A 13,036-nucleotide genomic window follows, 5' to 3' on the forward strand; every position below is an offset into this window, starting at 1 on the left:
GGATTCTCTATTATTTTTGTATTAAAAATTATTTTCTCTATAATCTGAGTCATTTTCAATTTCCTACACAGTATTATTCTATGTCATTTTATATGTGAAATAATTAACTCTCAATCAACTAATCTAGCTATTTTCATGACATAGCTCTGTCTTCTTTTAACTCCACATCACTTTTTATCTTCCTGTTGTTTTTGTATAGAAATATTTGGAATAGTAAAAACAAATTTTGTAATGCAGAAGACTTGTCTCTCAAGCCATTTGCTTGAGAAAGCTGAGTTTTAAGTAACCATCTCCCAACGAGAATAAAATTAGTGTTTGTGAATACTTTTTTACAACTGAAACTCCACCTTCCTCCCTTCCTTTCTCCCTCCCTCCCTCCCTTCCTTCCCTCCTTCATTCATTCATTCTTTCCCTCCCTCCTTCCTTCCTTCTTTCCTTCCTTCTTTATTCTTCCTCCTTCCCTCCCTGCCTGTTTCTTCTTTAATCATTCCTTCTTTCCTTCCCACCTGCTCCCTCCCTTCCTCCCTTCTTTCTTTCCTTCCTCCCCTCCTTCATTTCTTCCTTCTTCACTGCTTCCTTTATATGCATACATATTTATTCAGTACTTACTACTTACTGAACATTATTATAGACCCACACTCCATGCATCAGATTAAATTATCACAAATTTCCCTAGATACAGTCAATCATGGACTCAAGTGTATATTTTGGCCTGAATAATGCTGCACTAAGTACCACATTTAATATCTTTCACTTGTCTTTGCTGCTAAGTTCACTTTCTGATTATTGTTGCTTATTTGTGTATATCTTCTCATCTTCCATGAAGCTCCACTATTACAGACATTGTTATTCTTAACTAAACTCACAAAATATTGTTGAGAATGAAACACCTTCTCTTCCACAGTAGCTCTAAAATGTTGTGCCTTCTGTATCAGCTGGAATTCTTTATCTATCCTGGATGGTATTAGGTCATTTGATGAAGTAAGATCATGGAAACTTTCTTTCTCAGTCTTGGAATTTATGGGTCTGTATAGCACGTTTCCCCAAGGCAGAAGATAGAGTTCTCAGACTCTGTTACTACCTATGATTCTTTGTGCCTTCTTTTCACCTCTTAGCAGACATGACCAATTTCTGTGTCTCTTAAACAAAATCACAAATGCAGTCCCAACCTTTTGTAGGGCGACTCATTGGTAAGGAAATTTCTGAGAAGTGGCTTTGTGGCAAAATGTAGATTTCCACTGTCTATTTTGTGTCACATAACTGATTTGCATGATTAAAAATGTTTGGTTCCACATTTCTGTTTTCATCCAGAGGGATAAAAATATGTTTAATCTTGACCAGAATCCACAGAATGAAATCAAACATACAGATCTCCTATTTAAGAACTGACTTGCTCCTGGAATAAAACAAACAAGTCAGGAAAAGGCAAATATGTCCTCTCTCTAGCCCATCACTTGCAATGGAATCCCAAGAGTCTTTAGAAAGAACGACTTCTGATTCCAGCCCAGACACCAATTGAATTTATAATTTTAATTTTTTTTTTTTTTTTTTTTTTTTTTTGAGATTGAGTCTCACTGTATTTTCCAGGCTGGAGTGCAGTGGTGTGATCTCTGCTCACTGCAATCTCCGCCTCCTGGGTTCAAGCAATTCTCTGCCTCAGCCCCGCGGGTAGCTGGGATTACAAGTGCCCTCCAGCATGCCCAGCTAATTTTTGTATTTTTAGTAGAGACGGGGTTTCACCATCTTGACCAGGCTGGTCTTGAACTCCTGACCTCGTGATCCACCCGCGTTGACCTCCCAAAGTGCTGGGATTGCAGGCATGAACCACTGTGCCTGATGAATTTGTAATTTTAGATTAGAGTCTCCTTTGTGTAACCTTTTTCTGTACTATCCATTATCCTCACTCTAATGTGAATGACACTAACAAAAAAAACATCAAAATGCTTTTGTCTGGTAGTTGGGCCCAGACAAAATGGAGCACAGAAGCAGCAATGTCATAGCTAATAGGAAGTGATATGGCTTTCTTTCTTCATAAATAAAAGATAAAATGAAGAATAAAATATATTCACATTTTAGAAGTTTTAGCTTCATATACACAATAGTAAAGAAACGGGAAGTTTTAAAAGATGAGATTTTCATATATTGAATTAACATTTATCGAATATTTAATATATTCTTATTCTACACTAGGTTCTGGGAATACAAAAATTTCAACGTCAAAATAAAACACAATCCTGACTGTAATGTGATGTGCATTACTATAATTTATGAATTTTTGTATCTAAATTTAAATTGCAATGTTATACTATATCTATTTTTTTAATTTCAGCATGTTTTTCTTCCAGATATGATTAATATATCTCTTAATATTTGTTTACTCTTGACATCTTTAGGAGATAGTCAACTTCAACTGTCGGAAACTGGTGGCTACAATGCCTTTATTTGCTAATGCGGATCCTAATTTTGTGACTGCCATGCTGAGCAAGTTGAGATTTGAGGTGTTTCAACCTGGAGATTATATCATACGAGAAGGAGCCGTGGGTAAAAAAATGTATTTCATTCAACATGGTGTTGCTGGTGTCATTACAAAATCCAGTAAAGAAATGAAGCTGACAGATGGCTCTTACTTTGGAGGTTAGTAAAAAAGATGCAACTAAGATAAAATCTAAGCTGCTTGAGATTTGTGTCTTTAAGAATTTTGGAGATGTCAGCATGTCACTTTGTTGGTTTTGAATGTAAACCTGTATGTGAATTCTGATAAAAGTGTCTATAACAGTGCTTTCACATTTCAGAGTCACAGGCTCAATGTGTATGATTTACTACTACATTGGTTGAGGTATTATTTCAACCTCTTTATCTAGAACCAAATATTAGGGGCTTCAGTCAAATGGAAAGTATGATTTTCTCCTACACAAAAGTTCCAGGAGGGTTGGCAGGCTTTCTCTACAACAGTTTTTGGTGACCTAGATTCCATTCATCCACTAAAATGTTTTGTTTCATTTTTGTCATCTCCACAAGAGGAGCTGATTCTTCTCCGCCATGTTTTGATATGGCTCTTATAATGGGGCAGAAATAATAGAAGAAATGAAAAACTAACAGCTACCGTTTGATATTCCTACTGCCCAGAAATTGCAAAAATCATTGCTATTCACATATGATTGCCCAGAATTAGGATAGGATCACCTTCAAGCTTACAGAAGGCTGCAAAATGTAGCCTCTAGTTAGATGGCAATTTACCTTGCTAAAAATTTATGAAAATTTGTATTGTTTCTGTATTAGTTTGTTTGCACACTGCTGATAAAGACGTACCTGAAACTGGGAACAAAAAGAGGTTTAATTGGACTTATAGTTTCACCTAGCTGGAGAGGCCTCAGAATCATGGCAGAAGGTAAAAGGTACTTCTTACATGATGGCAGCAAGAGATAATGAGGAAAAAGCAAAAGCAGAAACCCCTGATGAACCCATCAGATCTCGTGAGACTTATTCACTATCATGAGAATAGCATGGGGGACCGGTCCCTGTGATTCAATTACCTCCCCCTGGGTCCCTCCCATAACATGTGGGAATTCTCAGAGGTATAATTCAAGTTGAGATTTGAATGGGGACACAGCCAAACCATATTAATGTCCAATTTTTTATTAAAATTATATATATAATACATATATATGTTTCTACACATGTACAAAAAATGCCCAGAAATTGATTTACTGGGTCAAACACTATTTGATCTTATTTTTAGACTTAGACAAATAACACCCAATTGCTTCTTCGATAAGACTGCCTGTTTGCTTTGCCAATTCAGTTTTACTTTTATCTTGTGTATTAGTCCATTTTCACACTACTATAAATGCCTGAGACTGGATAATTTATAAAGAATAGATATTTAATTATCTCACAGTTCCACATAGCTGGGGGCGGGGCACCTCAGGAAACTTACAATCATGGCAGAAGGTGAAGGAGAGACAAGCAACTGCTTCACAAGCAGCAAGAGAGAGAAAGCGCAGGGGAAACTGCCACTTAAACCATCAGAACTCCTGAGAACTCCCTCACCACCATGAGAACAGCATGGGGGGACCTGCCGCCATGATCCACATCCCCTCAGGTCCCTCTCTTAACATATGAGGATTACAATTCGAGACGAAATTTGTCGGGGGAACACAGAGCCAAAACATATTATCTTGTTAATAAACAAAAGGACACACCCTAATTATTTGCATTTCTGTTTGCATTTTTGCTATTTCTGGGAGGTTGAGAAGTTTCTTGTTAGAGTTGCTAATTGCTTGGATTTATTTTTTTGTTCCTATTCTTTGCACATGTTTCCACTCTGTTGTTTGCCTTTGTAAATCTAATTTATAGGAATGTTCCAGATATATATTTTATATGATGCAACTATTTTCTCCTAATTTGTTGCTTGTTTCTTAATTTTGTTTATAATATCTGACATCATTTTGATCCTCATTATTGTTGATTTAAATCTGCCTATTTTTTTCTTAGGGCATTAAAGATTTTATGTTCTGTAAGTGGGTTTTACACGCTGCAAAATAATGGAAATGCTTTTCTTATCTTTCTTTTTTTTTTTTTTTTTTTTTTTTTTAATGATAGGGTCTCCCTCTGTCACCTAGGCTGGAGTGCACTGGCATGATTATGGCTCACTGCAGGCTCAAGTGATTCTCCCACCTCAGCCTCCCTAGTAGCTGGGACCACAGGCATATGCCTCCATGCCCTGCTTTCCTATTTTTTTAATTTTTTGTAGAGAGGGGGTGTCACCATGTTACCCAGGCTGGTCTCTAACTCCTGGGCTCAAACAATCTTCCTCCCTTGACCTCCCAAATTTCTGGAATTACAGGCATGGCCACCACACCTGGCTAGAATTGTTTTTCACATTTTTATGCATTTTATTTAGTTTTACTACATTTTTTCAGGACTACCTTATTATTATAATTTATTATATTATATTATTATACATATTTTTGTTTTAGTATTAATTTAAAATGTAATTAATACATTTTTGTTTTAGTATTAACCCATCCAACGTATATTTGTGAGTATAATGTGAAATATTCTGTATTGTCCCCATTTGTTCTCCCAAAGAGACAATTTTTCCAAAATCATTGATGAAGGAGTGATTCCTTAATAATATGCTGACTTTAAGAAATGTTCCTCATTTACAGCTAAGATATATTTATTAGGAAAATTTTTGAATTTTGGTAAGTGCATTTTTTAACCGTATCAAAATAACCATGAGGTTATAACCCATTAATCTATTATGACTGAGGGAAACATATTAACTCAAATTAATTAACTTCTTTAAATTCCTGCTCACCAATTAAAGACAATTTTGAAGTTCCATTTTGAAGCTTTCCATTTCTTCTTTCTTGTTAAAATGATTATGTGTTGTCTCATTGGCCTCTTAGCCTTTTGTGCAGGTTATTTTAAGAAAAACGCCGATTAGGAAAAACTATGAACCTAACAGGATCTGCTTTAGAAAGTACAGAGGATTAATGTTTGAATGAAGGGAAAAAAGAAAGAGAGTATTGAAGTTAGATGGGATAAGAAATGAAAATATACAGTTGATCTTGAAAAACGTGGAGATTAGGTATACCAACCCCTACTCTGTCAAAAATCTGCATATAATTTTTGACTCTGCAAAATCTTGACTAATAGTGCCTACTGTTGGCTGGAAGCCTTACAAATAATATAATAGTTGATTAAAACATATTTTGTATGCTGTATATATTTGATACTGTATTCTTACAATTAAGTTAGCTAGAGAATATAAAATATTAAAAATTAATAAGGAAGAGAAAATACATTTACTATTCATCATAATAAATAGATCATCATAATAAATGGATCATCATCAAGGTCTTCATCCTCATCATTTTTATGTTGAGTTGGATGAGGAGGAGAGGAAGAGAAGGGGTTACTTTTACTCTCTTGCGGTGGCAGAGGCAGAAGAAAATCCACCTGTAAATGGACTTGCGTAATTCCAACCTATGTTAAGTAGTGAACTGTGTATGTATAGGCCAGGTTTGGGGATAAATTTGTAGGAGGAAAAGTCTTTGAGTCAATTTCTGGGGATTTGATGAATATGTAGAAGAACATTTGAAAAGAATTTTTTGAAGTGTTATTATGCACAAAGACGGGATTTGTGAAGTCGACATATGTTTTGTGAATTCAAAGGAGCTTTTAAATACCTTACAGTTAATTTGGTAATATGACTAAGGTTTTATACAAAGACTGGAATATGTTCCTCCCTGGATGTACTTGGGTTAAACTATTAGTACAGTGAATCACATCAATGAATATCCTTATGTTAAACCATAAGATCATTTCTGAGATTAAAACTATTTTTTCTTGATGTATTATTTCTTTAACATAGTGTAGCATCTCTGTCCATGAGTGAGATTGGTCTACATATAATGTTGTTTTTATTGGGGTCATTTTTGTAATAAGTCTATTAGATGACTTAGGATATCAGGTTATGCTCACTTCTTACAAAGAATAATGAAACTTTTTCAAAAAGTATTCTCTGTTTTAGAGAAGTTTAAACAATCTAGGCATTACCTGTTATTTGAAAATTTGATAGGCTTCACAAATAAAGCCACTTGCATTTGATTCCTTGTATTTTATGGTTATTAAAATACTCAGGTTTTCTATTTCTTTAAGAGTAATCATTCGGTTCATCTAATTCAATTGTTCATAATACTGAGTACACATTACTATCTCCTGGGAAGCTTTAAAAAAATTTGATGCCAATGCCAAAAAAACTACTCTATATTTTCTCATATAATTGAGTGGAGTTGAAATCCAATCACCAGTATGTTGACAAAAATCCTCAGATGATTCAAAAGGATTTTTAAATTAAAAATAGATACTTACAGAGACAGAGAGTAAGAGACATGAAGATATTGATATAGATATATGGTTCCCTTTTTACTTTTAAACTTTTATTTCCTTTTTATTACGGGGGTTTATATTTACAAAATTATTGCAAAGATCATACAGATAATTCCAATGTAAACACCTTGCATTACTATGGTATGTTGGTCAAAACTAATGAACCAACATTGATTCACTGTTAAAATACTTAATAAAGTGCATTTTTCATTAAAATGTTTCCAATCTTTACCCAATGTCCTTTTTCTGTTCAGAATCCGATACATAATACCACCTGACATTTAGCAGTAATGTCTTCTTTGGCTACTTTTTATCATTAAAATTTCTTAGAATTTCCTTCTTCTTGAGTAATTTGAATCACTGGTTAAGGTATCTTGTAGAATGTCCCTCAACTGGGATTTGTCTGATGCTTTTCTCAAGATTAGGTTGGAGTAATTGTTTCGGGGAAGAAAAACAAGACTTAAAATACCATTCTCATCACATCATATTGAGAGTGCATACTATGAAAAAATCTTATTGCTGTTGATGTTAACCTTAATCATCTAGCTTGAGTTAGGATTTGTAAGTCATCTCCATTGTAAAGTTAATTTTTCTTCCCCTCTCATTCCATACGGTACTCTTTGGAAGATAGTCACCACGCACAGCCCACAAGTAAGGAGTGGGGAGTATTGTTCCACTTCCTTAAAGGCCAAGTATGACATAAATAACTTGAAATCATTCTGAACAGGAAATTTACCTATTCCTTTTCATTATTTATTGATTTATACAATCCTTTTTGTATCAGAATGGACATTTGGATATTTATTTTATAATTTGGGTTATAATCCAGTACTACTTTATTAATTCTGTTGCTCAGATTGTTTCATCTTTGGCTATTGGAATCTCTTTCAATTAGCCCCTGTGTCCCTTTGTCCTTATTATTGTGGGTAAACTTTTTCTTATTTCCTGTCACCACAGTATGCTCCTAGCTCATCCTGAATAGTTCCTATCAGTCTAAAATTATTCATTTCTTCAAGGAGCCTTGGATTCTATAATTGGAGAATGGTAATTGAAATAAAGATCTGGAAAGCCCTGAGTTGGTGCAGGGTATCACATAGTGAGGGAGCTGAGAGTGCTCATGTGGAAGACCAAGTTCTTCTTTCTCTTTTTATAAAGCTACCAGTTATCTCTGATTATAAATCATTTATACATCAACCCATTAATCCATGAATGGATTAATCAGTTTATAAAGGCAGAGCCCTCATTATCCAGTCAACTCGTAAAGACTTCACCTCTGAATACTGCCATATTGGGTATTAAATTTCAAGGAGTTTTGAAGGTGACACATATTCAAACCATAGTAACATCTTTCCCCTAATCTTGATTTTGGGAGAAAGCATCCACCTATTACCATTAAGTATGATGCTAATTGAACAGTTTTTTTTTTTTTTTTTTTTTTTTTTTTTAGATGTTCTTAATCATATTGGGAAAGTTATCCTTCATTCCAACTTTTCTAAGAGTTTTTTGTTTTTTGTTTTTTTTTTTTAAATCATGAATGAATGTTGGGTATTGTCAAATGTGTGTTTTTCTATGCCAAGTCTGTGATCATATGTTTTTTCTTCTCTAGTCTTTCAATGTGGTGAATTGTTTTGATTGATTTTAATTTTAAGTGTTGAACCAGCCTTGCATGCCTAATATAACTTTTATTTCATCAAAATGTGTAAAATGTATTGGATTTGATTTGCTAATATTTTGGTCATGATTTTGTCTCTGTCTTTTTAAGATATAATATTCTGTGTATTTTTATTCATGTAATGTGCTTTCTGATTTTTGTATTTGGCTGATTCTCACTTCATAGAATAGATTAGAAGGTGCTCCTTCTTCTATTTTCTGGGAAAGATTGTGGAGAATTGATATCATTTCTTCCCTAAAATTTTGGTAGAATTTACTGGTGACAACTTTTGGGCCTGATGATTTATTTTTTGCAAGGTCATGGAATAATTTATCCAATTCCTTGTGGATATAAAGTTATTTAGGTTATATGGTTCTCATTATGTGAATTTTGTTAGTTTGTACTTTCCAGGAATTGCTCCACTGCATCTACTGAGTTCTTTGTAGTATGCTTTGATCGTTCTTTTAGTGTCCCCAAGATCAATAGTGATGACCCCTTTTCATTTTTGATGTTCATAATGTTTACTTTCTTTTTTCTTGGTCAGTCTTCCTAGAAAATCTTAAAAAATATATTTTCCAAGAGCTACAGTTGCATTTCATTGATTTTCTCTATTGTTTCCTGTTTTCATTTTTATTGATTTCTATCATAATTTTCATAGTATTCTTAGTTTTTGGGCTTTGAGCTTAAATTGCATTCCTTAGTCTATTTTGCTAAGATGGAAGATTAGAATATTGATTTTTCAATCTTTCTTCTGTTCTAATATATTTGTTTAATACTATGTAGTATAAATTCCTGTCTAAGAACTTCATTTTCTACCTCCTGCAAAGTTGGTGTCATATTTTAATTTTCGTTTTTTTTTTTTTTAATATTATCCGAGACTTTTTCCTTGTCCCATATGGTTTTTAAGTGTGTTAAATATATAGGGATTTTCTGTCTTTCTGTTGTTGGTTTCTCGTTTAGTTCATTGTGACCTGAAAATTTACCTTGTATGATTCTCATTATTTTCTGTTTGCTGAGATGTGTTTTATGGCCCTAAATCTTGATAAATGTTCCATGTAAAATGAGAAAAATAATATTCTTCCATTGTTATTTATTTAACCAAACTCACTTGAGTAAGAAATTATGTAAAATACTATTTTGTTTCCATTCAGAGCTTTTAGCCTCATTGATATTTTCACTATGATGACATGGGGTGGCTACTGGTGGACCTCAAGGGTACCAGAAGCACAAATCTTTTATGGGCAGTTTATGGAAAAAAAATAAGTTTACATTACTTTCAATATCAACATGCAGTTTTAGACATCAAAGAAGATAATGCAAGGCAGTCAAAATCTAATAGCATGTACTTATTTAATAAGCTATACATATTATACAATCCCTACTTATTTCATTATCTAATATGAAATCTTGAGATCAATAATGCCAAATTTTATATTATACTAGTTTTATATTTGTATAAGTTGAGCATGACAAGTTCATAGTATTGTTAAGCAGAAGAACCGGAGGTAGGCTGAGGAATGCTCTTTTCCCTCTTCTAATATGTCTAACTAAACAAACATAATCAGTTCACAAAACATTAAACCTCAATAAAATAGAGGGCAGAATAGTAAACTAAGGAGACTTATTTAAAGAAAGATCAAATGCAAACGTTTTGAATTCTATGCATAACTTGATTTATGTCTACAATAATTAAGGAGTATGTTTCTAGATCCATATAGATATATATATATATATATAATATATATATATATATATATATTTTTTTTTTTTTTTTTTTTTTTTTTTTTTTTTGAGACGGAGTCTGGCTCTGTCCCCCAGGCTGGAGTGCAGTGGCTCGATCTCGGCTCACTGCAAGCTCCGCCTCCTGGGTTCCCGCCATTCTCCTGCCTCAGCCTCCCGAGTAGCTGGGACCACAGGCGCCTGCCACCTCGCCCGGCTAGTTTTTTGTATTTTTTAGTAGAGACGGGGTTTCACCGTATTAGCCAGGATGGTCTCGATCTCCTGACCTTGTCATCCACCCATCTCGGCCTCCCAAAGTGCTGGGATTACAGGCTTGAGCCACCGCGCCCGGCCGATCAGTATAATATTTTTAACTACAGAAAATTTGTTTTACTTTTTGGTGAGGCATGTGGCTCATGCACCACCATATCCTGTATTCTTAGCAGAGGTCTTACGTAGTGTTGTAGCAGAAAAAGTATGAGGAAATGAAACAAAAATGAGTGTGAGACACATTCATAAGGCCTGGGGATAGAGCAGTGAGCAAAAAATACCATGCCACTCGTACTCATGGAACTTATATTTTAATGGGTGGTTATATTTTACAAAGAAGAATTTAATAAAGAAACCTGGGAATTACTAAAAATATTAAGCCACATTATAAAATGGTGACAGCCATATTGGAATTACAATCCAGGCATGTGGATTACCTGGGAGTCCTAGGCTTCCCATTGAGAGTGATGGTGAATGGGCATAAAGAGCTCGAGGAAATTTGTCTACATAGCTTGGGCCAGATGGATGGCGAGTAAGTGTTGGGGTTGTGATGAGTGTTGGGGTGCTCAAGGAGTGATGGTTTTGATTGTAGCAAAAGGAGTGTCTGGATTCCTGCTTAACTCCTCCTTTGAGTTAGGTTTTATAGTCTCATCATCCTCCTTTTAAATATCAGAAAAATGAGTCTCAAAGCTGTTAAACAAGCTGGCCAAGGCCATGGACTTGAGAAGGGACAAACCCAGGTTTCAAACTCAGTTTGTTTCTGAACCTGAAGCCTGTGTTCTTTCCAGAATACCTAACTGCCTTTTAAGAGGGACATGATTATTCTCCATGATATCACTTCAAATCTATCCATGAACTTTTATTTAATTTCCGTGAATTCACTAAACTCTTTTGTAAGTCTATTCATATGTTCTATCTGACCATTCTATTAAGGTAATCATACTGTAAATATATTATCCACTAAGTAAAATGGCATTAACAAACTTCATTAAAATGTCAAATAATATATCTTTGTACCAATACTTTATGATTTTAAAGAAAAGTTTGTTGTTCTAATGTAATTTATTTGATTATTGTTAATATCTCCTTTACTAATTCACCTCTTAACAATCATATATCTTTCCACACCAAAGTGTTCTAATTGATTCAGTCTCTTGAGTTTCTTTCTTTCAAAATGTCTGTCCCATAAGTTCTTTTTATGGAATGATAATGTGAAACAAACCTATGAGAAAGGAAATATTTCTCATGACTCTTGTTAAATGCTGCTTTAATAATGGCCATTTTGCTGGCTGTGAAGAGACTGGCAGATACTTTACACAGTTAATGTGTGTATTTAGGATTCTTATGACCAAAATACATTTGGGCAGATAATGATCATTTGACATTTTTAAATTTAGAGACACCAATTTGAAAAACCCACAGGCAATCCCGGTTACGGTGACTATTCATTAACTCCAAGAGGACTGAAGCATCTGCCAAATCTGCAGTTTGCAATTTATTCCACTTCTAGTACATTATATTTGTTTAAGCTCATGCTGGTTTTCTAGAAGGCATAAGAAATCTGTTGATAATTAATCAAATTAACAATTTGATTAGCTCAATTTTTTCTATTACATTTATGAGGAGCAGGAATAAGAAGCAGCAGTAGGAAAGAACAATTAATCTTCTTATGAATTTTTTTATTTATTTTTATTTTGCTTTCTCATTTGTTATCCTCTTAGATGAGGCTAAATGAAATAATTGTTTCCATGCTGGAAAGGCAACTCTGTCAGATCTTTTCTTTTCTTGTCAGGTCTTAGCTGACTTAGAAATGTCAAATAATATATAATCTTAAGCTGAAGCTTTGCTAACTCATTGGGTGAGAGAGATGCTAGTCACCATCTATATCCTCACCTCACAATTCTATGTCTTTATAAAGTCATTTATAAATGAATCAATGCCAAATGTCTGACATACTTAGGAAAATTAGGATGAACATTAAGAAGACATTTTATTTTGAAGTCAAAAAGTCTTTCTCTCTTTAATAAAATGGTAGAAAAGGAGAGAGAGGGGAAGAAGGAGAAACCTAAAAAGTTCATATTACAATCCTGGGTCCTCCGATATTCCTGTGTTTGTTCACAAGGGACCACATTTAAAGAGGTCTTTGTTCTGTTTTGTTTTGTTTTGTTTCAGTAAACCATGTCTTGCTCTGTCACCCAGGCTAGAGTGCACTGGGGCAATCATGGCTCACCTTAGCCTTGATCTTCTGGGCTTAAGTGATCTTCCCACCTAAGCCTCACAAGTAACTGGGACAACAGATGTGTACTACCATGCCTGGCTAATATCACTGATCATTAGAGAAAGGCAAATCAAAACCACAATGAGATACCATCTCAAACCAGTCAGAATGGCTATTATTAAAACGTCACAAAATTATAGATACTGGTGAGGTTGTGGAGAAGAAGAAACACTTTTACACTGTTGATGGCAGTGTGTATTAGTTCAATCATTATGGAA

General features: G+C 34.3%; 1 protein-coding gene across 1 annotated transcript in view; it reads left to right on the plus strand.

Moving 5' to 3' along the window:
* HCN1 (hyperpolarization activated cyclic nucleotide gated potassium channel 1) overlaps nt 1-13,036 on the plus strand; it is a 437,668-nt gene that overhangs the window by 386,603 nt on the left and 38,029 nt on the right. Inside the window, exon 6 of the mRNA XM_033179509.1 lies at nt 2,394-2,634. Coding sequence (XP_033035400.1) covers nt 2,394-2,634 — 241 coding nt within the window. The remainder of the gene's footprint in view (nt 1-2,393; nt 2,635-13,036) is intronic.

This window comes from Trachypithecus francoisi, unplaced genomic scaffold, assembly GCF_009764315.1.
Source record: "Trachypithecus francoisi isolate TF-2019V2 unplaced genomic scaffold, Tfra_2.0 Lachesis_group2, whole genome shotgun sequence".
In the NCBI taxonomy this organism is placed as follows: Eukaryota; Metazoa; Chordata; class Mammalia; order Primates; family Cercopithecidae; genus Trachypithecus; species Trachypithecus francoisi.